The sequence below is a fragment of the Coregonus clupeaformis genome, chromosome 35 (assembly GCF_020615455.1).
Source record: "Coregonus clupeaformis isolate EN_2021a chromosome 35, ASM2061545v1, whole genome shotgun sequence".
NCBI classification, from domain to species: Eukaryota; Metazoa; Chordata; class Actinopteri; order Salmoniformes; family Salmonidae; genus Coregonus; species Coregonus clupeaformis.
This window is the reverse complement of record NC_059226.1, coordinates 23,521,047-23,545,561: the sequence shown is the minus strand read 5'-3', so window position 1 is coordinate 23,545,561 and position 24,515 is coordinate 23,521,047. Positions and strand designations below refer to the sequence as shown.

The 24,515-nt window shown below is 40.4% G+C and overlaps 1 protein-coding gene across 1 annotated transcript in view; it reads left to right on the top strand.

Moving 5' to 3' along the window:
- The first annotated feature begins 3,591 nt into the window (after positions 1 to 3,591).
- LOC121551288 (somatostatin receptor type 5) overlaps positions 3,592 to 24,515 on the top strand; it is a 39,211-nt gene continuing 18,287 nt past the window's right edge. The window contains exons 1-2 of the mRNA XM_041863860.2: positions 3,592 to 4,053; positions 23,683 to 24,439. Coding sequence (XP_041719794.1) covers positions 23,687 to 24,439 — 753 coding nt within the window. The 5' untranslated portion in view covers positions 3,592 to 4,053; positions 23,683 to 23,686. The remainder of the gene's footprint in view (positions 4,054 to 23,682; positions 24,440 to 24,515) is intronic.

Sequence of the window (24,515 nt, the reverse complement as noted above, 5' to 3'; positions counted from 1 at the left end):
TTCTTGACACACTCAAACCGGTGCACCTGGCACCTACTACCATTCCCCATTCAAAGGCACTTAAATATTTTGTCTTGTCCATTCACCGTCTGAATGACACACATACAATCCATGTCTCAATTGTCTCAATGCTTAAAAATCCTTCTTTAACTTGTCTCCTCCCCTTCATCTACACTGATTGAAGTGGATTTAACAGGTAACATCAATAAGGGATCATAGCTTTCACCTGGTCAGTCTATGTCATGGAAAGAGCAGGTGTTCCTAATGTTTTGTACACTCAGTGTAGTTTTCCATATAATACAAATAACCCAAGGGCATACTAAACAATAACACAAGGCAATTCTCAAACACAGGAAAATACATCAACACATCCCAGTAGTATAGGCAGGAAGTTGAGGAATGAGTCAAATATATAAACCGGTTTCTCATGGTACTGTTCCTGCCAAATCCAGACATAGGAACATAATCAGTACAACTTTGGCCACATGGGAGTGATGGATAGCCAATACTTAAACAACTGATGGAGGGTATAGGTCAGTGTTTCTCAATCCCGGTCCCCTGAGAGAAGAAGAAGAGGGAAGAGGAATGAAGGAGGAGGGAGGAGTCGAAAAAACCCACATCCTAATATGTTTTTGTTTTGGAGTTCGTTGAAATTGCTGTTGTTTTCTGTTAAAGTAAAATGTTTGAAAATAAGGATAATCTCACATTCATTTGCTATGGAGTTCCTTGACATTGCCGTTGTTTTGTGTTTTGCATTGTGTGTGTTATGTGTTTCTGTTGTATGTTTTCTGTTGTTGTTGGTGACTGTCATGTATTTAAATTATGCAGCCTGAGTGGCAGTCTGTTTGTGCTATCATGCCAACTCGTTGTCACTCAATGGCTGCATTTACACAGGCAGCCCAATTCTGATCTCTTTTCCACTAATTGGTCATTTGACCAATCACATCAGATCTTTTCACATCAGATCTTTTTCAGAGCTGATCTTATTGGTCAAAAGACCAATTAGTGAAAATACGATCAGAACTGGGATGCCTATGTGAACACAGCCATTGAGTCAAATATATAAACCAGTTTCTCATGGTACTCTTCTTGACATTTCAATTGTTGGTTCACCGCAGAGGTTCGAAGTAAATACAGACAGATGAACATAATCAGTACGACTTTGGCCACAAGGGGCCACAAGCATAAATCAACTGAAGTGGGCTATAGGTCAGTGTTTTCCAATCCTGGTCCCTGCCATGAGGATCCTAAGGGGTGAATATTTTAGTTTTTACCGTAGCACTAACACATTGAATCATCTAATCAACTCATCATAAAGCCTTTAATTATTTCAATCAGGTGTGCTGGTGATAGGGCAACAACTAAAACGTGCATCCCATTGGGTCCCAGTGACCAGGATTTGTAATTTGAGAAACAACTTTACAAGGTTTTCAGCTTGTAGGTGACCTGTCTAGGCCCTACTGTAGCAGAGACAGTAGTGGCTATACCAGGATAGATAATCTGTGGTTGTGGTTATATCCCCTGGAAGGACTGACGTACTGTATGCCTTCCAGGGGAAACTTGATAGATCTCTGTGAATCTGGAGCCCTGTGGTTCGGTATATGGGAGAGGATGCATTGTTGAGGGGGTTGGCTAGCCCGTGAGAGAAGAAGATGAGGGACAAGGGAAGGAAGGGAAGAAGGAGTGAGGAGTTGGAACATAGTGACAATGCTTGCTTTTCTTCTTCTTCTTTTTCTAATATGTTTTTGGACTTCCTTGACATTGTTGCTGTTGTTTTGTGCTGTGCATTGTGTTTCTGTTGTATGTTTTCTGTTGTTGTTGGTGACTGTCATGTGTTTAAATGATACAACTAAAATGTTTGAAAGGAAGGATAATCTCACATTTATGTGTAAAAAATGCATTAAAATGTAGCCTGAGTGTCAATCTGTTTGTGCTGTCATGTCAACTCCTTGTCACTCATTTTCATGTCAAACATGTTTGGCTTGATAATGAGCAATGGGGTTGGGACCAGGCTAATGCCCACATTCCACCCTGACAATGATCTCTACTTCGGCCACAAGGGAGTGATAGAGGGCCATAATCAATCATTTGATGGAGGGTATAAATCAGTGTTTCCCAATCCCGGTCGTGTGACCCTATGGGGTGCATATTTTTGCTTTTGCCGTAGCACTAACACATTTTATTAATTTAATTCAACTCATCATCAAGCCTTTGATTATTTGAATCAGGTGTGTTGGTGATAGGGAAAAAATAAACATTTGGGTTCCCAGGACCAGGATTTGTAATTTGGGAAACACTGGTGTATGTGCTTATAGAGTTTTCAAACATGTTTGTCTTGACAAGCACACAAAGATATCTGGGACCAGGCTAATAAAAAATGACTGGAATACATGTCCATACAATATTGTGTCTCAAACAAGATGAAAAGACCCAATGCTGACAGAGGAATCTATTTTCTAGGATCTTAGTTCATTAGTGTCTGTACAACCATTCATCTGTCAACATAAAACAACATGAAAGCATTCCAAGCCAGAAGTCACAGCCATGGAGAGGGAGGCTCAAATAATGAACTCACTGACACTGTGCTTTATTAGGAATATAGCCAATATATTGATATAGACTCTGTTCAGCTTTCTATATGAAAACATCTTTCCTCTGAAATTAATGTCTTGAACCATACATCAACCCAAGTGTAGAAAAAATGTATAGAATCCTGGATAGTCATAGCCTAATTAAAAAAACATATATTTTTAACTGAAGATAAAAATAAATTTAAAAAAAGCTAAGACTTTGATATTTGGAAAGGTATAAATAAAGTTGTTAATGCTAAAAACAGCTGTTGTGCAAAATGTAATCAGTCAGCTTGGTCTCATAGACTAGACGTAACATAGTAAATGTAAATCCGTGTAAATTAAATTAGTATGATATGTTATGTTTGGTATGGTAACATATATAATGCGAATGTTTAGCAACCCAACGGTTGTTTGTTCGAATCTCATCACGAACTTTAGCACTTTAGGTAATTAGCAACTTACTAATTAACTACTTACTACTTTTTAGCTACTTTGCAACTACTTAGCATGTTAGCTAACCCTTCCTCTAACCTTAACACTTTAACATAACGCCTAACCCTAACCTTAACCCCAACCTTAACCCTAACCTTAACCACCTAGCTAACGTTAGCAACAACAAATTGGAATTCGTAACATATCATACCAGTTGCAAATTTGTAACATATTGTACGAATTGCAATTCGTAACATATCATATGAATTGTAATTCGTAACATATCATATGAAATGGATGATGGACATCCACAAATGAATACATACCATACCAAATGTAACATATCATACTAATTAGAACATCCCGGATTGTCCTTTACTATGTTACGTCTACCCCTGAGTCCAGGTTGCATCAGTCCTATTGTCTTAGCTTGTGCAACAGGTGAGTAATGTATGTATGGCTTTATGGTGGATCAGTAGCTATTGGTGAGAGACCTGCACAGAAGCATAGTGACGTTGTCACGTTATTGTGATATATAAATACCAGCGCAGCAGCCAGCCTCCCTCTCCAAAAGGACTAGCCGAAAAGCTCCAGACGAATTAACTGCGTTCCCACCTTCAAATGAATTCTGCACCCTGCAGAGCTGGATCTTGCTGTTTTACTTTGCTAACAGTAAACTACACATTCATCACAATCAAACAAGTTACTTTGATAAGAAAATGTATGTTAGTTTACATAACAATAATGATTAGATTGTGGGCGTTTTGAGATCAGCAAAATGCAAAAACGGATTATTGAGTGTGTGCCGCTCGCGCTTGGAATTGAGACGAGGACTTGATCGTTGTGGACGCAGAGATGGCACTATCTTTTTGTAATGCGATAAAGTGTAACATAGTCAATTTCTTCAAAACATTTCGTTGCTTTGATACAAGTCTTTAACAGCACCACCTCGATGAAGGCGCGCGTCTGAGGTGGAAAAGACATGGAAATGCGCACTGCGCGAATGGCTAAACTCTGACGTGCCATGGACAGTGTATGAAGCGCTCAGGTAAGTCTCTCAATAGAAATGAATAGAACTAGCAAATACTTTTTTTTTTTCAGGGGAATTATTAAAACAAGATTAAAGTTGCATTGTTTAATATGTCCCTAAGCAATTGAATATCAGGTTTTAAGTTATTGGTGTGCTTGCTAAAAGCAAGACTACTCTAACACTCTTACAGAGGAGCTACACCGGGATGGCGCGTGCCCAAACTGTGAACAGGACATTAGTGCTGTAATTTTACACGCTACACCAGAGAGATAAACAGATGCGTGGGTGGAAGCAGAATCAGTAGTACTAGGTCTCTTCTGCAAGGAATCTATTGACTTTCGGTCCAATATGGGTATATGACTATATGACGACAACCATATTTCTCATTATATCAAAAATAAAGTTGAGTAAAAATTCTACAACCATCTGCAGTCAATTCATTAACCTCATTCATTAATCAACAATTGAACAGTTGCTGGCTAGCTGCAGTGTCGGCCGCCCGTTAGGGGCAGCGCCCCACATGTGATTGGTCAAACTGAAAAAAGTAATAATTATATATATAGAAAAAATAACAATATTATATAATTCATGGATTATGTTTTAAATGTTCATAAAAGTGTGGTAAATGTGTACATTCTCCTGTTTAAAAAATATATTGTTCAAAACAAGTGGTGCAGTAACTTACTACTCTGCCCCTCAGTGACTCTGCCAGCAGCAGCAGCTCCGCGGGCGCATAGGCTGCGCGAACATTGCTTGGATTGTTTTGCCAGCTATTTGCTATGAGGGGCAACTGCCCCAATGAAATCACAGAATTTCATAGCATACATTTTTACAGCACAAAGTAAATGGACCACCCTGGGGTGTTGAAATGTTCACTCAGTCAGAACTTCTGTGTTTGCTCTAGTCTTCCTCCCAATGAGTCTCTCACACCTGACGGCTTACTTCCGCGTGAAACTAGATCTGCTCTATCAGGTACAGATGCCGCTAAATCAAAAAGCTAATTGTACAGTTAACTTGTAAATAAATAATCAAAACAGTCATGGGAGCCTGGGACCTGATAAACCGGACATCTACATCCAACAAGAGTCGAAGGACAGAGGGATACACTAGCTAGAACCTTCTCATCGCAGATCTGGTAGGACAAAAAAGCATGTTTCCCCCATGGTGTTTAACATATTGACTAAAATAGCATAAAACTGGGTGTATAACAAAGCATGATCAAATTAATTAATTAGCTAGCTACAGTAATTTTGAGTAACGTGAAATAGTTTGGTAGATTTTTTTGTCAAATTAACCCTTTATCTACCTTTGATAAGCAGATAGCTAGCTGGTAGCTTGCTAGCTAGTTGGCTCCCATGCCAATGTCAAGTCTATCTAAACTAATATCTGACTAACTCGGAAATAGGAAGTTATTTCAGAATTAAAGTTAACTTGCTAGTGCATCATACTTTGTGACATTATGTTAGCTATCCCCAGTTAGATAATCTGCTTTCACTTATAGCATCTGCATGCTTGTTGCGTTCTCCCTGGTGCACTCGTTCGTTTGTGAGCTGGCTGCTTGTTCTAAATAGACCCGCGCCCCGGGCTTTCAACCAATCAGCGGCTGCCACTGGCTAGCTGTCTGTACTTTGCAAGCCAGAACAAATACACATCAATTGATTTTGTTGACAAAACAGACCTGGTTCTCCGAAGACGGTTGCTACAGCATTCCATGCTTTTTCAAGCGTCCTTGTATTGGGGGTTGCTAGGGTCATACAGCAAAGGGTCCTTCTCAACTTCGATGATCAAACGGGTGTCATCCATTTTGCCAACTTTGTCCTGTCCTTTCAAATCGGAATAACTTCAAAGGAGGGTTGGGGGAGGGGTCTACAGCATCCTCTGCCTCAAATTATAATACAAGGTAGACAATCAGCTCTGCAACTGCCTCTAGTTATGAACTAGGAAGACTACAGTTATATTTGTTTTTCAATCAATCAATCAAATTTTATTTATAAAGCCCTTTTTTTTCATACAGGTAGCCTTCTACTATTGTATTGATGTAGCCTACTACTATTATTCATGTTTCTATTACATTTTCACTATGAAGCTGAGTGAAAGTGTCAAAAAAAGATTCATACCAATTATTTCAGGCACTTTGTATGGTGTTTACGTGTGTGGATCCGAGAAAAAGAGACTCCAAACATAATGTTAGGTTGCTGCTACAGCAGCTGCCAATGTCTACGCTTTATGCACGTGCCAATGTAGCAGGTAACATTGACTACAGTAGGACTCTTATCAACTTCGTATGAAGCAAGTCTCATGGACGCGTGGTGTAGCTGGGCCGTTACAGACTCTTATTATTATTAATGTGCTTGCTGAAGGCAAGACCACTAGAGTTCTTACATAATAATATTAATAATAATAATAATAATAACAATAATAATAATAATAATACTATATTATTATTTTTGCATAAATTAATGTGGACTTGAATGAGAACAATAGTAATACAGTGGTAGCTATTCAACATCATATCAAATTTTATTTGCCACATGCGTCGAATACAACAGGTGTAGACATTACAGTGAAATGCTTACTAACAAGCCCTTAACCAACAATGCAGTTTTAAGAAAAAAGTAAGTAAAAAATACCGGTTAGTCGAGGTAATTGAGGTAATATGTACATGTGGATAGAGTTAAAGTGACTATGCATAGATAATAAACAGAGTAGCAGCAGCATAAAACATTGTCCTGTTTCTCAGCCAATTAAGACCAACTTTAAAATGTTCAGGCTATCCTAACTACAAAATTCTCTAAAACCTTTCTAAACTATATAAAGAAATGTATTTGCATACATTTGCATACAACTTAATTTATTCAATGCCAGCCATAAGAACACAGTGGTGGACATTTTAAATGCTACTGCTCTTTATCCATTTCAGCTACAAACATTAAAGCAACTTTAAGATTTTCAAAAGGTTATAAATTATAACTATTGAAATGTGCATAAATTACCATAACATAACCCATCAAAAATAACAGTAACTTTTGAACCGTTCAAGCTAAAAACACCAAACCAACTTTTATATATTCAGGCTATCAATCAATCAATCAATCAATCTTTCAATCTACCTACTTTATCAACTATAACCAGTCACTACTGTTACTACTGCAGTCACAAGCACTACCATAAATACTTCAACACAAGCTAGCAAGCACACACATATTCTTTAGGAAATTTACTTTTCTAGTATGTATATATTATTCTTTTCACATGGCTGAACCAACTTTATATGTATTATACAATTGTAAAATGCGAACAATTCAAAGCATGAGAATGTTTTTGCCCGCAGGCATTTGCATTGGTATGCAGCATTGCCTGTGTGTACTTTTTTTTTAGGAGATTAGTGACTGACTGTGAAACTATCTGTCTTGACGTTAGGTATTTGCCCAGCGTCACCTATCATAGTATTTTACTGTGACAGAAGTCACAGATGATCACAGATGAGAAGATGATTTATTGCCAGGACATGAATGTTCCAATGTGGTTAGCCAAAAATGTCATGAGATAGTTCACACGGCCATTATCCAGGGTTTCAAATGAACAGATATGCCACATTTCTGGTTCGTTCTTGTTGCAGGGAGCGTTGACAGGAATGATAATTTGATTATAGAAAACCATGCTTTTGTTATGTGTGACATGACAATTGGAGAGAAAGAAGATTATACAGGCTGCCCAATTCTGATCTTTTGCCCAATTATTGTCAAAGAGCTGACATGTCCCGTGTAGCTCAGTTGGTAGAGCATGGCGTTTGCAAAGCCAGGGTTGTGGGTTTGTTTCCCATGGGGGACCAGTATGAAAAAAAAATAAAAGATGTATGCACTCACTAACTGTAAGTCGCTCTGGATAAGAGCGTCTGCTAAAATGACGTAAATGTAAAGGGTGCTTGTCTGGCACCTCTGGGCTACATCATTCTACAGTCTTGGGATGGGTTGATGCGTTTTGAAATGCAATTTACTGATCTGATTGGTCAAAAGACTAATAAGCAGCAAAATATCAGAATTGGGCTGCCTGTGTAAATGCAGCCAAAGAAGAGGTGTGGAAAGAATGTCACCATGCCGGTTTGCAGACAGTTGCCACGTTTCAATCCAACCCTTTTTCTGCGTAAAAAAAAACTCCAGACAAGTGGAAGTAAACAGCAAATTGTCTGTAAAATGTACACACAAAATATGTTTGACTAGAGTGGATAATTTTTTGTTGGTGAAAAAGATTATGGGACAAATGGCGATGAAAAAGCTTTTTGGAGCGAATAGCCTATTGATAGAATATCATCATGTTGTCCTCCCACTCCTAGGCTATGACATGGGGATGCACCACAGCTCACGTTCAATATGTTCCTCATGTACAATTCCTTGTGGGAGTATTCACACCCTTAGACAGGTGTAGCAAATGTATGATTGTAATCTTCTCTATCAACTCCAATCCAATACTGAAAAGTGCTGACTGACCCAACTTTATTTAATTTAGTTATTTCGTTTATTTTACCTTTATTTTACCAGGTTAGTCTCACTGAGATTAAATATATATTTTGCAAGAGAGACCTGGCCCAAAAAGCAGCACACGAAGTTTCAAACATTTACAACACAAAGCACTACAGTTTCAAACATTAGTTTACACATTGATCAGGACATTGCTGGTTGGGAGGAGTGGTTGACTAGGGGTCAAAACATTGACAACACCGCAAATCATTTTCCACCATTTGACTCTAGCTTTAAAATAATTTAAAGAGACAAGCTCCTGAAGTTTCAAGTCCTTTTGTAGCTTGTTCCAAGTAGAGGGGCCAGAGTAATGGGATGCTTTTTCACCTGTACGGACCTTAGGCACCGTCAAGGAGATACAGTCCTTTGAGCATATGCGGTAATTGTCATTAGTCTGCTGGATAATGCAGGTACACAGGTAAAATGAAAGCTGTCTCAATATGGCCTTATAAATTAAAACTTATGTTGCTTGCATTCAGATTTTTGAAACTATTTATACTTTTTGAACTATAACCGTTTTGAATTTGCAAAAATTAACATGGATTTCAATGAGAACCATAGGAGTACAGTGATTGATATTCAAAATGGTCCTGCTCCTTGGCCAATTAAGCTACAATACCAACTTTGAAAATGTTCAGAATATCCTGACTTCAAATTCTGTAAAACCTTTATAAACTGTAAAAAATTTAAATCGCATAAATTAGGATAAAACATAATGGATTCAAAACCAACCGTAACAACACAGTGGAATACATTTTAAATTCTACTGCTTTTTAACAATTTTAGATACAAATATTAAAACAAATGTAACATTTTCAAAACTTTTTTAATTAAACTATTTAAATTACCCACAAATAGTAATGATAACTGTTGAACCATTCGAGTTAGAGACACCAAGCCAACTTTCTTGTGTTCAAGCTATCCTATCAATCAATCAATTAACTAATTAACCAATTAAAAAATTGATCTTCTTTACATTTCCATAACTTAACATGGGTTAGCATAAAACTTCATGGGCTCAATGCCAACCATAAGAAAACAGTGGTAAACGTTTGAATGCAACTGAGTCCCTGGCGGCGTAGTGTGTTACTGTAGCTCAGCTGGTGGTCCTCTGTAGCTCAGCTGGTAGAGCACGGCGCTTGTAACGCCAAGGTAGTGGGTTCGATCCCCAGGACCACCCATGCACAAAAAAAATTATGCACGCATGACTGTAAGTCGCTTTGGATAAAAGCGTCTGCTAAATGGCATATTATATTATATATTATATTATTATAAACATTTCAGTTTCAAACATTTAACCACTTTAGAATTGTCAAAAGTTTATAAATTATAACTATTTAAATGTTCTTACATCTTACTAACCCATCAACAGTAATAGTAAAAATCAATCAATCATTCAGTCAATCAATTAATCTTTCCATCTACAGGTACCTACTTTTTTAACTACAGTGGGGAAAAAAAGTATTTAGTCAGCCACCAATTGTGCAAGTTCTCCCACTTAAAAAGATGAGAGAGGCCTGTCATTTTCATCATAGGTACACGTCAACTATAACAAACAAATTGAGAAGAAAAAAAATCCAGAAAATCACATTGTAGGATTTTTTATGAATTTATTTGCAAATTATGGTGGAAAATAAGTATTTGGTCACCTACAAACAAGCAAGATTTCTGGCTCTCACAGACCTGTAACTTCTTCTTTAAGAGGCTCCTCTGTCCTCCACTCGTTACCTGTATTAATGGCACCTGTTTGAAATTGTTATCAGTATAAAAGACACCTGTCCACAACCTCAAACAGTCACACTCCAAACTCCACTATGGCCAAGACCAAAGAGCTGTCAAAGGACACCAGAAACAAAATTGTAGACCTGCACCAGGCTGGGAAGACTGAATCTGCAATAGGTAAGCAGCTTCAAATCAACTGTGGGAGCAATTATTAGGAAATGGAAGACATACAAGACCACTGATAATCTCCCTCGATCTGGGGCTCCACGCAAGATCTCACCCCGTGGGGTCAAAATGATCACAAGAACGGTGAGCATAAATCCCAGAACCACACAGGGGGACCTAGTGAATGACCTGCAGAGAGCTGGGACCAAAGTAACAAAGCCTACCATCAGTAACACACTACGCCGCCAGGGACTCAAATACTGCAGTGCAAGACGTGTCCCCCTGCTTAAGCCAGTACATGTCCAGGCCCGTCTGAAGTTTGCTAGAGTGCATTTGGATGATCCAGAAGAGGATTGGGAGAAACACAACTCGTCGTGTTTGGAGGACAAAGAATGCTGAGTTGCATCCAAAGAACACCATACCTACTGTGAAGCATGGGGGTGGAAACATCATGCTTTGGGGCTGTTTTTCTGCAAAGGGACCAGGACGACTGATCCATGTAAAGGAAAGAATGAATGGGGCCATGTATCGTGAGATTTTGAGTGAAAACCTCCTTCCATCAGCAAGGGCATTGAAGATGAAACGTGGCTGGGTCTTTCAGCATGACAATGATCCCAAACACACCGCCCGGGCAACGAAGGAGTGGCTTCGTAAGAAGCAGTTCAAGGTCCTGGAGTGGCCTAGCCAGTCTCCAGATCTCAACCCCATAGAAAATCTTTGGAGGGAGTTGAAAGTCCGTGTTGCCCAGCGACAGCCCCAAAACATCACTGCTCTAGAGGAGATCTGCATGGAGGAATGGGCCAAAATACCAGCAACAGTGTGTGAAAACCTTGTGAAGACTTACAGAAAACGTTTGACCTGTGTCATTGCCAACAAAGGGTATATAACAAAGTATTGAGAAACTTTTGTTATTGACCAAATACTTATTTTCCACCATAATTTGCAAATAAATTCATTACAAATCCTACAATGTGATTTTCTGGAATTTTTTTCTCATTTTGTCTGTCATAGTTGACGTGTACCTATGATGAAAATTACAGGCCTCTCTCATCTTTTTAAGTGGGAGAACTTGCACAATTGGTGGCTGACTAAATACCTTTTTCCCCCACTGTATATAAGGTCCCACAGTTGACAGTGCATGTCAGAGCAGAAACCAAGCCATGAGGTCGAAGGAATTGTCCGTAGAGCTCCGAGACAGGATTGTGTCGAGGCACAAATCTGGGGAAGGGCCTCAATAATTCTTAAATGGAAGAAGTTTGGAACCACCAAGACTCTTCCTAGAGCTGGCCGCCCGACCAAACTGAGCAATCGGGGGAGAAGGGCCTTGGTCAGGTAGGTGACCAAGAATCCGATGGTCACTCTGACAGAGCTCCAGAGTTTCTCTGTGGAGCTGGGAGAACCTTACAGAAGGACAACCATCTCTGCAGCACTCCACCAATCAGGTATTTATGGTAGAGTGGCCAGACTGAAGCCACTCTTCAGTAAAAGGCACATGACAGCCCGCTTTTTAGTTTAGTTTGCCAAAAGGCACCTAATGTACTCTCATAACATGAGAAACAAGATTCTCTGGTCTGATGAAACCAAGATTGAACTCTTTGGCCTGAATGCCAAGCGCCATGTCTGGAGGAAACCTAGCACCATCCCTACGGTGAAGCATGGTGGTGGCAGCATCATGCTGTGGGGATGTTTTTAAGCGGCAGGGACTGGGAGACTAGTCAGGATTGAGGGAAAGATTATTGGAGCAAAGTACAGAGAGATCCTTGATGAAAACCTGCTCCAGAGTGCTCAGGACTTCAGACTGGGGTGAAGGTTCACCTTCCAACAGGACAATGACCCTAAGCACACAGCCAAGACAACACAGGAGTGGCTTCGGGACAAGTCTCTGAATGTCCTTGAGCCCGGACACTCCCCATCCAACCTGACAGAGTTTGAAATGATCTGCAGAGAAGAATGGGAGAAACTCCCCAAATACAGGTGTGCCAAGTTTGTAGCATCATACCCAAGAAGACTCAAGGCTGTAATCACTGCCAAAGGTGCTTCAACAAAGTACTTAGTAAAGGGTCTGAATACTTATGTAAATGTCATATTTCCGTTTTTTAAATATATTTATGCATTTGCAAAAAAATCTAAAAACCTGTTTTTGCTTTGTCATTATGGGGTATTGTGTGTAGATTGATGAGGAAAAAAACAAATTTAATAAATTTTAGAATAAGGCTGTAACGTAACAAAATGTGGAAAATGTCAAGGGGTCTGAATACTTTCCAAATGCACTGTATATTTATATAGTCATTATTATTCAACGTGTCCTCACCTGAGATTTGAACTCACAACTTCTTGGTTCCCGGCATTCCGATCTTCCTGCTACGCCACCATGTCTGTGTGAATAACTGATTTCACCTGTATTCCGACACTTTGGACTTCAAAGTAAATCTCAGCTTTGTATGATACATTCAAGAAAAACTATTTTATTTAAGGGTTGGTGTGAGGTGTGAACAATGTGCGGTACAGTATAGACAGTAGGCATAGATGGTGAAACAAGGATCTTTACTGGTGGTCCCAAAGCCAGGATACAAAATAACGGACTTGTCACGATAAAATAAAGGAGGAGCAAATTGGTCTCCAAAAACAGGCTGACAGCAAAAATACAAAATACTAACTATGACTGAAACAACAATGAAACAGGGAGAACACTTCTCAAGTACCTGTACATATGTCTCGCGATCAGACACTGATTCGTACTGCTTGGCATCAAGAAACTAACAGAGAAAACTGAGCAAGGGAACACAGGGAAGTGAGGGCATAAATACACAGGTGAACAGGTAGACACAGGTGACACCAATAGGATCATGATTAGTCCAAACTGTGAGTGAGGAGGTGCCTAAGGTTGTCGGAGGAGGACACCTAATGGGTCGCTTCGCTGCGACCCCCTCCTGTAACAATCATAGTGTGTCACGTTTGTCTAATGACGGGACAGACCAAGGCGCAGCGTGATATACGTACATGTTTATTCAACTAACTAAACACACGACAAAACAATAAACGAAACGAAACGTGAAGTCCTAAGGTAGATACAACAAACCTTAACCGGAACAAGATCCCATGACACACTAGTGCCAATAGGCTGCCTAAGTATGATCCCCAATCAGAGACAACGAGCGACAGCTGCCTCTGATTGGGAACCACACCGGCCAACATAGATATACACCTACTAGAAAAACAACATAGAACATACACAACAAAGAATATACACACCCTGACTCAACATATAAGAGTCCCCTGAGTCCCCTGAGGGCGTGACATAGTGATTCAGGAGTAACATTTAAACATAATATGCCCTAACAACATTAGACAACTATACAAAAAAAACTCAAATTGCTGATATAAGTAAATAGAATCAATGATGAGAGAATAGTCAGATTAACTGATAACTAAAATAGCAGTGCAGATGGCACTCTTTTGCTAAGTGCAGAGATGTATTATAGGTAATGAATGTGATGGGCCTTCTGACAATGTTACAGACTTAGTGGCACAGCAGAAACATCAGCATACCCAGGTGGGGTCATATTGAAAAGTCAGTACTACGTTATCATGTCAAATGTAATCATATTGTCAATGATTTAAGATTTTTACTAACATTTTGCTGAACGGCATACCATTTACCTTAAAACCTCCATACCATTTCATTACTTCTCTTACAAATACAAATTATATATGAAGAGAATAACATGTTTTCACCTCACAATTGAATTGCAGATTGTGAAAATCTAATTTCTATTTTCACATGTGAAAATTGAATTTGCATTTTCACATGTGAAAATGTAACTTTCACATGTGGAATTGCATTTTTACGTGAAAAACTGTCACGTGAAAATCTAATTTGCACTTTAACATGTGAAAAACTTTCACAAGTTGTCACATGTAGTTTCATGGTATCACATGTTGAAATGTTGCATCCCAATGTTGTCACATTTATTTCACCATGAGATCATGTTTTCATATGTGTAGCTTCATGTTATCACATGTTTCTTTTACATGTTGTCACGTTATCACATTAACTTCGGTAGTGTATATATTATGTATTTTGGATGTTTTCAGTGTATTTTGAACTCTTTCAGAAAATGCGATTTAAACAATTGTGCATTAAAATTACAAAACGTTAACTGATTAACTCTGACAGCGCTCATTTTAACATGTTAAAATGATAAATAAGGAGACACGGAGCACAAACCCTTGAATGAGTAGGTGTGTCCAAACTTTCGACTGGTAGTGTACATTTTAGTTATTTTGATGTTGGAAGGGAAACAATCTCTCTAATTTGTCTATCATACAGTGGGGAAAAAAAGTATTTAGTCAGCCACCAATTGTGCAAGTTCTCCCACTTAAAAAGTTGAGAGAGGCCTGTAATTTTCATCATAGGTACACGTCAACTATGACAGACAAAATGAGGGAAAAAAATCCAGAAAATCACATTGTAGGATTTTTATGAATTTATTTGCAAATGATGGTGGAAAATAAGTATTTGGTCAATAACAAAAGTTTCTCAATACTTTGTTATATACCCTTTGTTGGTAATGACACAGGTCAAACGTTTTCTGTAAGTCTTCACAAGGTTTTCACACACTGTTGATGGTATTTTGGCCCATTCCTCCATGCAGATCTCCTTTAGAGCAGTAATGTTTTGGGGCTGTTGCTGGGCAACACGGACTTTCAACTCCCTCCAAAGATTTTCTATGGGGTTGAGATCTGGAGACTGGCTAGGCCACTCCAGGACCTTTAAATGCTTCTTACGAAGCCACTCCTTCATTGCCCGGGCGGTGTGTTTGGGATCATTGTCATGCTGAAAGACCCAGCCATGTTTCATCTTCAATGCCCTTGCTGATGGAAGGAGGTTTTCACTCAAAATCTCACGATACATGGCCCCATTCATTCTTTCCTTTACACGGATCAGTCGTCCTGGTCCCTTTGCAGAAAAACAGCCCCAAAGCATGATGTTTCCACCCCCATGCTTCACAGTAGGTATGGTGTTCTTTGGATGCAACTCAGCATTCTTTGTCCTCCAAACACGACAAGTTGAGTTTTTACCAAAAAGTTCTATTTTGGTTTCATCTGACCATATGACATTCTCCCAATCCTCTTCTGGATCATCCAAATGCACTCTAGCAAACTTCAGACGGGCCTGGACATGTACTGGCTTAAGCAGGGGGACACGTCTCGCACTGCAGGATTTGAGTCCCTGGCGGCGTAGTGTGTTACTGATGGAAGGCTTTGTTACTTTGGTCCCAGCTCTCTGCAGGTTCTTCACTAGGTCCCCCCGTGTGGTTCTGGGATTTCTGCTCACCGTTCTTGTGATCATTTTGACCCCACGGGGTGAGATCTTGCGTGGAGCCCCAGATCGAGGGAGATTATCAGTGGTCTTGTATGTCTTCCATTTCCTAATAATTGCTCCCACAGTTGATTTCTTCAAACCAAGCTGCTTACCTATTGCAGATTCAGTCTTCCCAGCCTGGTGCAGGTCTACAATTTTGTTTCTGGTGTCCTTTGACAGCTCTTTGGTCTTGGCCACAGTGGAGTTTGGAGTGTGACTGTTTGAGGTTGTGGACAGGTGTCTTTTATACTGATAACAAGTTCAAACAGGTGCCATTAATACAGGTAACGAGTGGAGGACAGAGGAGCCTCTTAAAGAAGAAGTTACAGGTCTGTGAGAGCCAGAAATCTTGCTTGTTTGTAGGTGACCAAATACTTATTTTCCACCATAATTTGCAAATAAATTCATTAAAAATCCTACAATGTGATTTTCTGGATTTTCTTTCTGTCACGGTTTACTACGCCAGAACCCAGAAGCAGACCAGGACAAGGTACTTAGAGCAAAAGGTGAGTGTTTATTAATTGACTCCCGAGTGAGGCTGAATAATCCAGGGACAGAGCGGGTGGCGTGGATGGGTTGTTGAGGGTGCAGTGGTAGGTCCCGACATGGCTCGGCAGCCGCCGACCATCAGGCAGAGGTTGGGTGAAGGTTCCGGGTGAGAGACTGCAGACAGAACAAAACGGAGGTGAGTACACAGCAAATCAACAAGGTGCAAAACAACAAAAACTAACGCTAGAACTCAAGGCTGATACGCTGACAAACATACTGTTCATGGCTAACGATCCGGCAGGAACTGGATGTTCGGCCAGAGCCTAAGAAGGGTGATGATCAGGACCAGGTGTGCAGATTGCTGATGGGATGCAGGTGCGGAACACAAGAGCGCTCCCCGGAGCGTTCCCGAACCCTCGGGAAACTGGAGATTACGAACAGGAACACTCGTCACCAGACAGGACCCGACTCAGACAGCCGGGATCGTTACACTTTCCTCATTTTGTCTGTCATAGTTGACGTGTACCTATGATGAAAATTACAGGCCTCTCTCATCTTTTTAAGTGGGAGAACTTGCACAATTGGTGGCTGACTAAATACTTTTTTTCCCCACTGTATATGAATGTGGGCCTATGTCTCAGTTTGGCAAACCTTTAATCCAACTTACAAATCTCTCTCTAGCTCTCGCTCTCGCTCAGCTCTCACTTACATCTTAGAGAAGAGAGGAAAAAATATTGAATGTCATGTACTTGCATGGATGGCTTACAACATATGCTTGTTTGGTGGACCATGGGTCTCAGACAAGTGGAAAGGTTTTTAATGTTTCAGAGGTTGCTAATGCCACGATAATTATACTGACGCACAACAAATACTGCTCAGAGATACATTTGGGTCTAAGGAGATGCACCATGTAGTGTTTCACAAAGTTTTAGTTTAGGAACTGTACACGATGCACTTCATGTGCTATACTTTTAGCTGTACTGGTTACTCTGTTCAGAATCAGCTCACACATGAAGATTCTCACACCGCTGTACTGTTGGTAATACTTTACTTACATGGTCAGAAAATTACCAAGTAAATACTACTTATCATAGTGTGGCATTACTGGGTCTACTCCTCAGCTAACTAACTAGCAGAACAAGGAGATGGTAGATCAAGTTGAACCAGACAACAGGGTTTTATTGCCCTCTCAATACAGGTTAAAGAGGGTTAGCAGGGCAGCCCAAAACAATAAAAGCTATGGCTCACTATAGCAAGCTAACTTGGTAGAACTTGGTAAGAGTGGGGCTCTCCCTTTCAGTCCAGTTTGTAGTCTTCCCCTCACTCTCTTCCTGCTCAAATCCCTCAGTGGCCTGAACTAGTGGCAACTCCTTTCCTTATATTTCACCATAAGCCATAAGCTAGGTAGTGTTTGACATGATGTTTTAGTTTAGGACCTGTACACGACGCAATGTAGGAGGCATTGCATATGTGCAACCATGGGTCTTACAGGGTTAAGCTATGAACTTCAAACCAATGTTGAAATGTGCAGACTGACTCAACTTAGATGGCTTGCATTCGGCTTGTTGATACTATTTATACTTTTTTGATATATACATTTAACATTTGCATAAATTAATATGGATTTGAATGGAAACCATAAGAACAAAGTGATAGCTATTAAAAATGGTGCTGCTCCTTGGCTACAAGACCCATTTTTAAATGTTTAGGCTATCCTAACTTCAAGTTCTCTAAAACCTTTATAAACTTTAATGACATGATATAGACTATAATGACATACACTGAGTATACAAAACATTAAGAACACCCGCTCTTTCCATGACATAGACTGACATGATCCCTTATTAATGTCACTAATGTTGGGGGGGTTGCTAATGTTTAGTATACTCAATGTATATAGATATAATGCTAATGCAGTTTAACCATTTCAGCTACAAATATTGAAACCACTTCAACATTTTCAAAACGTTAAATTATGGAGTGGCTACGCTAAAGGTACTGAGATTTCTGTGCATTTGCAGGATCCGCTGCGCGCTTCCCCTTCAGAGTCCTTTCAGTTGCTGCTTCAGTGCTCACTCACTCCATGACTCCGCTGCCGCTTGTTCAAACAAACTTAGTTCTTTGTCTGTTGTAACAGTAATCAAAGCAAACATAAGAACGACACAACAGGCAGTCTAGCGATTTCATGTTCTTTTTTCAGGAGGGGAGTTGGCCTACATAGAGCTATTTAGGCAGGTTATATGTACACAGCATATCAACAAGCAAGACACAGACAGGCAGTCAGTAGTAGCGATTTGATGTAGAAACATTGGCTATAGGGAGGCTGAGCTATTTTTTTTAGCAACTGGCTATATGGCAGCATAACTATAAAGATTACATCATCACAAAAAATGTTGATACTTTTCCCCCAATGCAATGTGTAGACTGTGTCTTGCGTGTGCAACAGCAATATCCATTACAACAGACAGATAATCTTCATATACAGTATACACTGAGAGTACAAAACATCAGGAAGACCTGCTCTTTCCATGACATAGACTGACCAGGTGAATCCAGATGAAAGCTATGATCCCTTATTGATGTCACTTGTTAAATCCACTTCAGTCAGTGTAGATGAAGAGGAGGAAACAGGTTAAAGAAGGATTTTTAAGCCTTGAGACAATTGAGACATGGATTGTGTATGTGTGCCATTCAGAGGGTGAATGGGCAAGACAAAAGATTGAAGTGCCTTTGAACGGGGAATGGTAGTAGGTGCCAGGCACACCTGCTTGAGTGTGTGTCAAGAACTGCAACACTGCTGGGTTTTTCACACTCAACAGTTTCCCGTGTGTATCAAGAATGGTCCACCACCCAAAGGACATCCAGCCAACTTGATGCAACTGTGTGAAACATTGGAGTCAACATGGGCCAACATCCCTGTGGAATGCTTTCCACACCTTGTAGAGTCCATGCCCTGACGAATTGAGGTTGTTTGAGGGCAAAAGGGGGTGCAACTCAATATTAGGAAGGTGTTGCTGTTTTGTACACTCAGTGTATATATTTTTGGAATGTTTGTTCAAATCGCCACCACATTTTTATTTCAGCTGTTCAGAATTATGATGCGCAGAACGTGATTCGGATCCTTAGTTTTGGGAGAGAAGTTTCCAGAGGGGCGGGGGGCGTAAACTCCATATTCATAGTCTCGGCCTAAATTATTGAAACGGTTGAAATTAGCATAAATTAACATAACATAACCCACCATCTATAACAGTAACTTTATGTTTGTATTCTTATTTTTTATGACCTATTATTGTTGAGAAGGAACATGTATTGTAAGCATTTCGTTGTGATGCTGTATTGTAAGCATTTCGTTGGATGGTGTATACCATGTGTATTCTTTACGACTTTTTTTAAAACTTGAAACTTGAACAGTACACGTTAGAGACACCAAACCAACTTTCACATGTTCAGGCTATCCTATCCTATCATATCCTATCCTATCCAATACTATACTATCCTATCCTATCCTATCCTATCCTATCCTATCCTATCCTATCAACCATAAATACTTAAAGACAAGCTAGCAGACACACATTTTCTATTTTTATTACGGTGCATTCGGAAAGTATTCAGACCCCTTCCCCTTTTCCACATTTTGTTACGTTACAGCCTTATTCTAAAATGGATTAAATAAAAACATTCCTCATCAATCTACACACAATAACCCATAATGACATAGTGAAAACAGGCTTTTAGAAATTTTTACAAATGTATTAAAAATAAAAAACAGAAATACCTTATTTACATAAGTATTCAGACCCTTTGCTATGAGACTCGAAATTGAGCTCAGGTGCATCCTGTTTCCATTGGTCATCCTTGAGATGTTTCTATAACTTGATTGGAGTCCACCTGTGGTAAATTGGACATGATATGGAAAGGCACACAACTGTCTATATAAGGTCCCACAGTTGACAGTGCATGTCAGAGCAAAAACCAAGCCATGAGGTCGAAAGAATGGTCCATAGATCTCCGAGACAGGATTGTGTCGAGGCACAGATCTGGGGAAGGGTACCAAACAATTTCTGCAGCATTGAAGGTCCCCAAGAACACAGTGGCCTCCATCATTCTTAAATGGAAGAAGTTTGGAAGCACCAAGACTCTTCCTAGAGCTGGCCGCCCGGCCAAACTGAGCAATTGGGGGAGAAGGGCCTTGGTCAGGGAGGTGACCAAGAACCTGATGGTCACTCTGACAGAGCTCCAGAGTTCCTCTGTGGAGATGGGAGAACCTTCCAGAAGGACAACCATCTCTGCAGCACTCCACCAATCAGGCCTTTATGGTAGAGTGGTCAGACAGAAGCCACTCCTCAGTAAAAAGCACATGACAGCCCACACTAAAGGACTCTCAGAACATGAGAAACAAGATTCTCTGGTCTGATGAAACCAAGATTGAACTCTTTGGCCTGAATGCCAAGCATCACGTCTGGAGGAAACCTAGCACCATCCCTACAGTGAAGCATGGTGGTGGCAGCATCATGCTGTGGGGATGTTTTTCAGCGGCAGGGACTGGAAGACTAGTCAGGATCGAGGGATGAATGGAGCAAAGTACAGAGAGATCCTTGATGAAAACCTGCTCCAGTACGCTCAGGACCTCAGACTGGGGCGAAGGTTCACCTTCCAACAAGACAACAACCCTAAGCAACCCACAGCCAAGACAACACAGGAGTGGCTTCAGGACAAGTCTCTGAATGTTCTTGAGTGGCCCAGCCAGAACCCGATCTAACATCTCTGGAGAGACCTGAAAATAGCTGTGCAGCGACGCTCCCCATCCAACCTGACAGAGCTTGATAGGATCTGCAGAAAAGAATGAGAGAAACTCCACAAATACAGGTGTGCCAAGCTTGTAGCGTCATACCCAAGAAGACTCGAGGCTATAATCGCTGCCGAAGGTGCTTCAACAAAGTACTGAGTAAAGGGTCTGAATACTAATGTAAATGTGATATTTCCGTTTTTGTTTTTATTATACATTTGCTAACATTTCTAAAAACCTGTTTTTGCTTTGTCATTATGGGGTATTGTGTGTAGATTGATGAGTGAAAAAAAACACAATTTCATCAATTTTAGAATAAGGCTGTAACGCAACAAAATGTGGAAAAAGTCAAGCGGTATGAATATTTTCCGAACACACTGTAACTTTCTTTTGTTGTTACACGGACTATGAAGATTTAATGAGGATGAAGACTACAATAATGAGTCTTCCATTACCGTGGGCTTATGCCAATCATGGACATTTCATAGCTTTTTCCAACATCTTAATGTTAATGTGGGAATGATTGTCACTGTATAATACGCTGTTATTATTTTGATTAAGAAATTAGGTTCATAAGAAATTAAAATCAAGCCACTGGCAGTTTATCTTCAATGTGTCCTTTATTAATCTCTTAAGGACAGACTACGTAATCATAAAAAAAGGAATTATGTGAGATTTTAGTTCTGGGTTAACCGAGATTAGACCTTTATAGATAGCAAAGTGTAGTTTGAAGGGGCAATCTGCAGTTCAAAATATTACAAAGCGGTCACCCTCCACTTGTTTTGGTAAACAGCTGAGGGATGGGGCTTGAGTAATATAACCACTCTGAAATTCATAGACAAAGCTATGGATGCAAGGACTGACCATCTATGAGATTGAAATGATAGTTTTACCATGTTTTAAAGCTATAGTGGTTGTTTACATTAACATTGTTTACAAACATTGGAGTAAAACAAGCTTAAATTTTGGCTTCTGATGGGGTACTACAGTTGAACTAAGCTCATGAAGCATTGATAAGGTATATTATTCAATAATGAATGGCTATATATCAATCATGTAACGGTCCAAAAATTGATGTAGCATCTGCAGATTGCCTCTGTAAATGGCACAAACATGAGTTATTAAAAAAGTAATGTTCTGTTTTCTTTATTTTCTGTATAAATTAGAATATTATATAAACAACTTCCGGGCACTGGAAAGTGCCATTTTTCATGAGTGAAAATAGAAACTGTCATGATTTTGGTTGCCCTATTTTGCCCGAATCAAAGCTACCTTGGGGAAAATGCAGAATAGTTGTTATTGTAAATCAGATTCAATTACAGTCTATGTTATTGCAGACTTAATAGGATGCTGCATAGGAGTGTCAACTGCTCATATAACATGATAGCAAACACTTGTGAGAGTCAGACAATTATGTCCATACAATAGTTTTGATTTAGATTGACAGAAATGTCAAACCGATTCATGCAACTTCGCCTCCATGCCACATGCAATTGTTTGTAGTCACAACACTAGGCTGTTGAATGGACGTCATTCCAATGTTTTGGATGGCGGTTCAATGAATCCCCACATCAGACCACTTATTGGCGCAACAGGTTTCAGGAGCTAAGGCTGGGGGTTTACTCAGAAACACTAACCCATCTGGAACAATAAATGTCAACCCTTGACCTAGCCTAGTCTTCATTCAGATACAACCAGCATTGTCCAGAACTTGCACCCCATTGATAGACTAGATTAGCCAGCCTACTCCAATTGTGCTGATTGGAACCTGCTTGACCATTTCTGTCTTAACCTAAAGTAGGGGCAATCTATGATTGCTACATCCATTTTGGGATTGAAAATTCATGATATAAACCCATTGATTCTTGAAGAGTATAAGAGATTAGTTCCACTGTCTTACCCCATCAGAACCCCATCAGAATCCCAAATATATGCATTTGTTTGTAAACAATGCAATTGTAAAGAAACACTGTATAGCCTCAATACATGGTTAAAACTATCATTTGGATATCATGGAAGGTCAGTCCTTGCATCCATAGCTCTGTCTATGAACTTGAGAGTGGATACATTTCTCCAGCCTCAGCTATTTACCAAATCAGTGGCGGGGTGACCACTTTGGTTACATTTCTCCAGCCCCATCGCTCAGCTATTTACCAAGTCAGTGGCAGGGTGACTGCTATGTAGTGAAGCGGCATGGGGAATACGTGGAAGAAGTGCATGGATGTACTGTATGCCTGCCTGAGGTAGTCCATGGAAATTTGCTGTTCTTCTGATGAGGTATACAGAGAACAGTGTCAATATGGGCCCCCTGCCCAGAGAATGTCCACGTGCTGTTGTGGGTGCACAAAGTGGAATGGTGAAGCAGTATAGTGGAAAAGGTTAAATAACACAGTATTACATAACAAACACATTGAAACAACACTCAACCCCTCATCCATAAGATGGTTTTCATAGACAAATGTCAGAATGACTAATGATGTTCAATTCTATTCTAATTCTATATTCTTCTTCTATTCTGGTCTATTCAAAATGTCCATTACTTTAGGCTACTAGAATGTCAATTTTCCATCCTCAATAACTGACAATTCTGTTTTTATTTTCAGCCTTATGGGCCATTTCCTGATCCATCTCCCTGACCTCCAACCCCACCCCCACCTCCCCACCATGAATCCCCAAGACTGCACCTCCAATCCTGGGGACTTCAACCTCTCCTCCTCCTCCATCGGCTACTCCACGGTCACCAAGTCCTTCATGAACGGGTCCGGCGAGAGCGCTCCCTTCCAGGACAGCAGCACCGTTATCACCGCGGTAATCTCTATGACTGTATTCATGGTGGGACTCCTGGGCAACACGCTGGCCATCTACGTGGTCCTGCGCTATGCCAAGATGAAGACTGTCACCAACATGTACCTCCTGAACTTAGCCCTGGCAGATGAATTGTACATCTTAGGACTTCCCTTCCTGACCACCCAGAATGTGCTCTCCTATTGGCCGTTCGGGCAGTTCCTGTGCCGCGTGGTCATGACCGTAGACTCCATCAACCAGTTCACCAGCACCTTCTGCCTGACCGTGATGAGCATTGACCGCTACCTGGCCGTGGTGCACCCCATTCGGAGCGCCAAGTGGCGGCAGCCGAAGGTGGCTAAGATCATCAACGGGATGGTGTGGGTAGTGTCATTCGTGGTGGTGCTGCCAGTCACCATCTACTCAGATGTGCAGGACCGCTTCAACTCGTGCAACATGAGCTGGCCTGATCCCCAGGAGCTGTGGTCAACAGTCTTCATCCTCTACACGGCCATCTTGGGCTTCTTCGGCCCCCTGTTAATCATCTGCCTCTGCTACCTGCTCATCATCATCAAGGTATAGTTGGTTTGTGCTATAACCCACATCCTCTTTAGTCTTATGTTGTTCATTGTTTGTTCATTGTTTGAGGCCA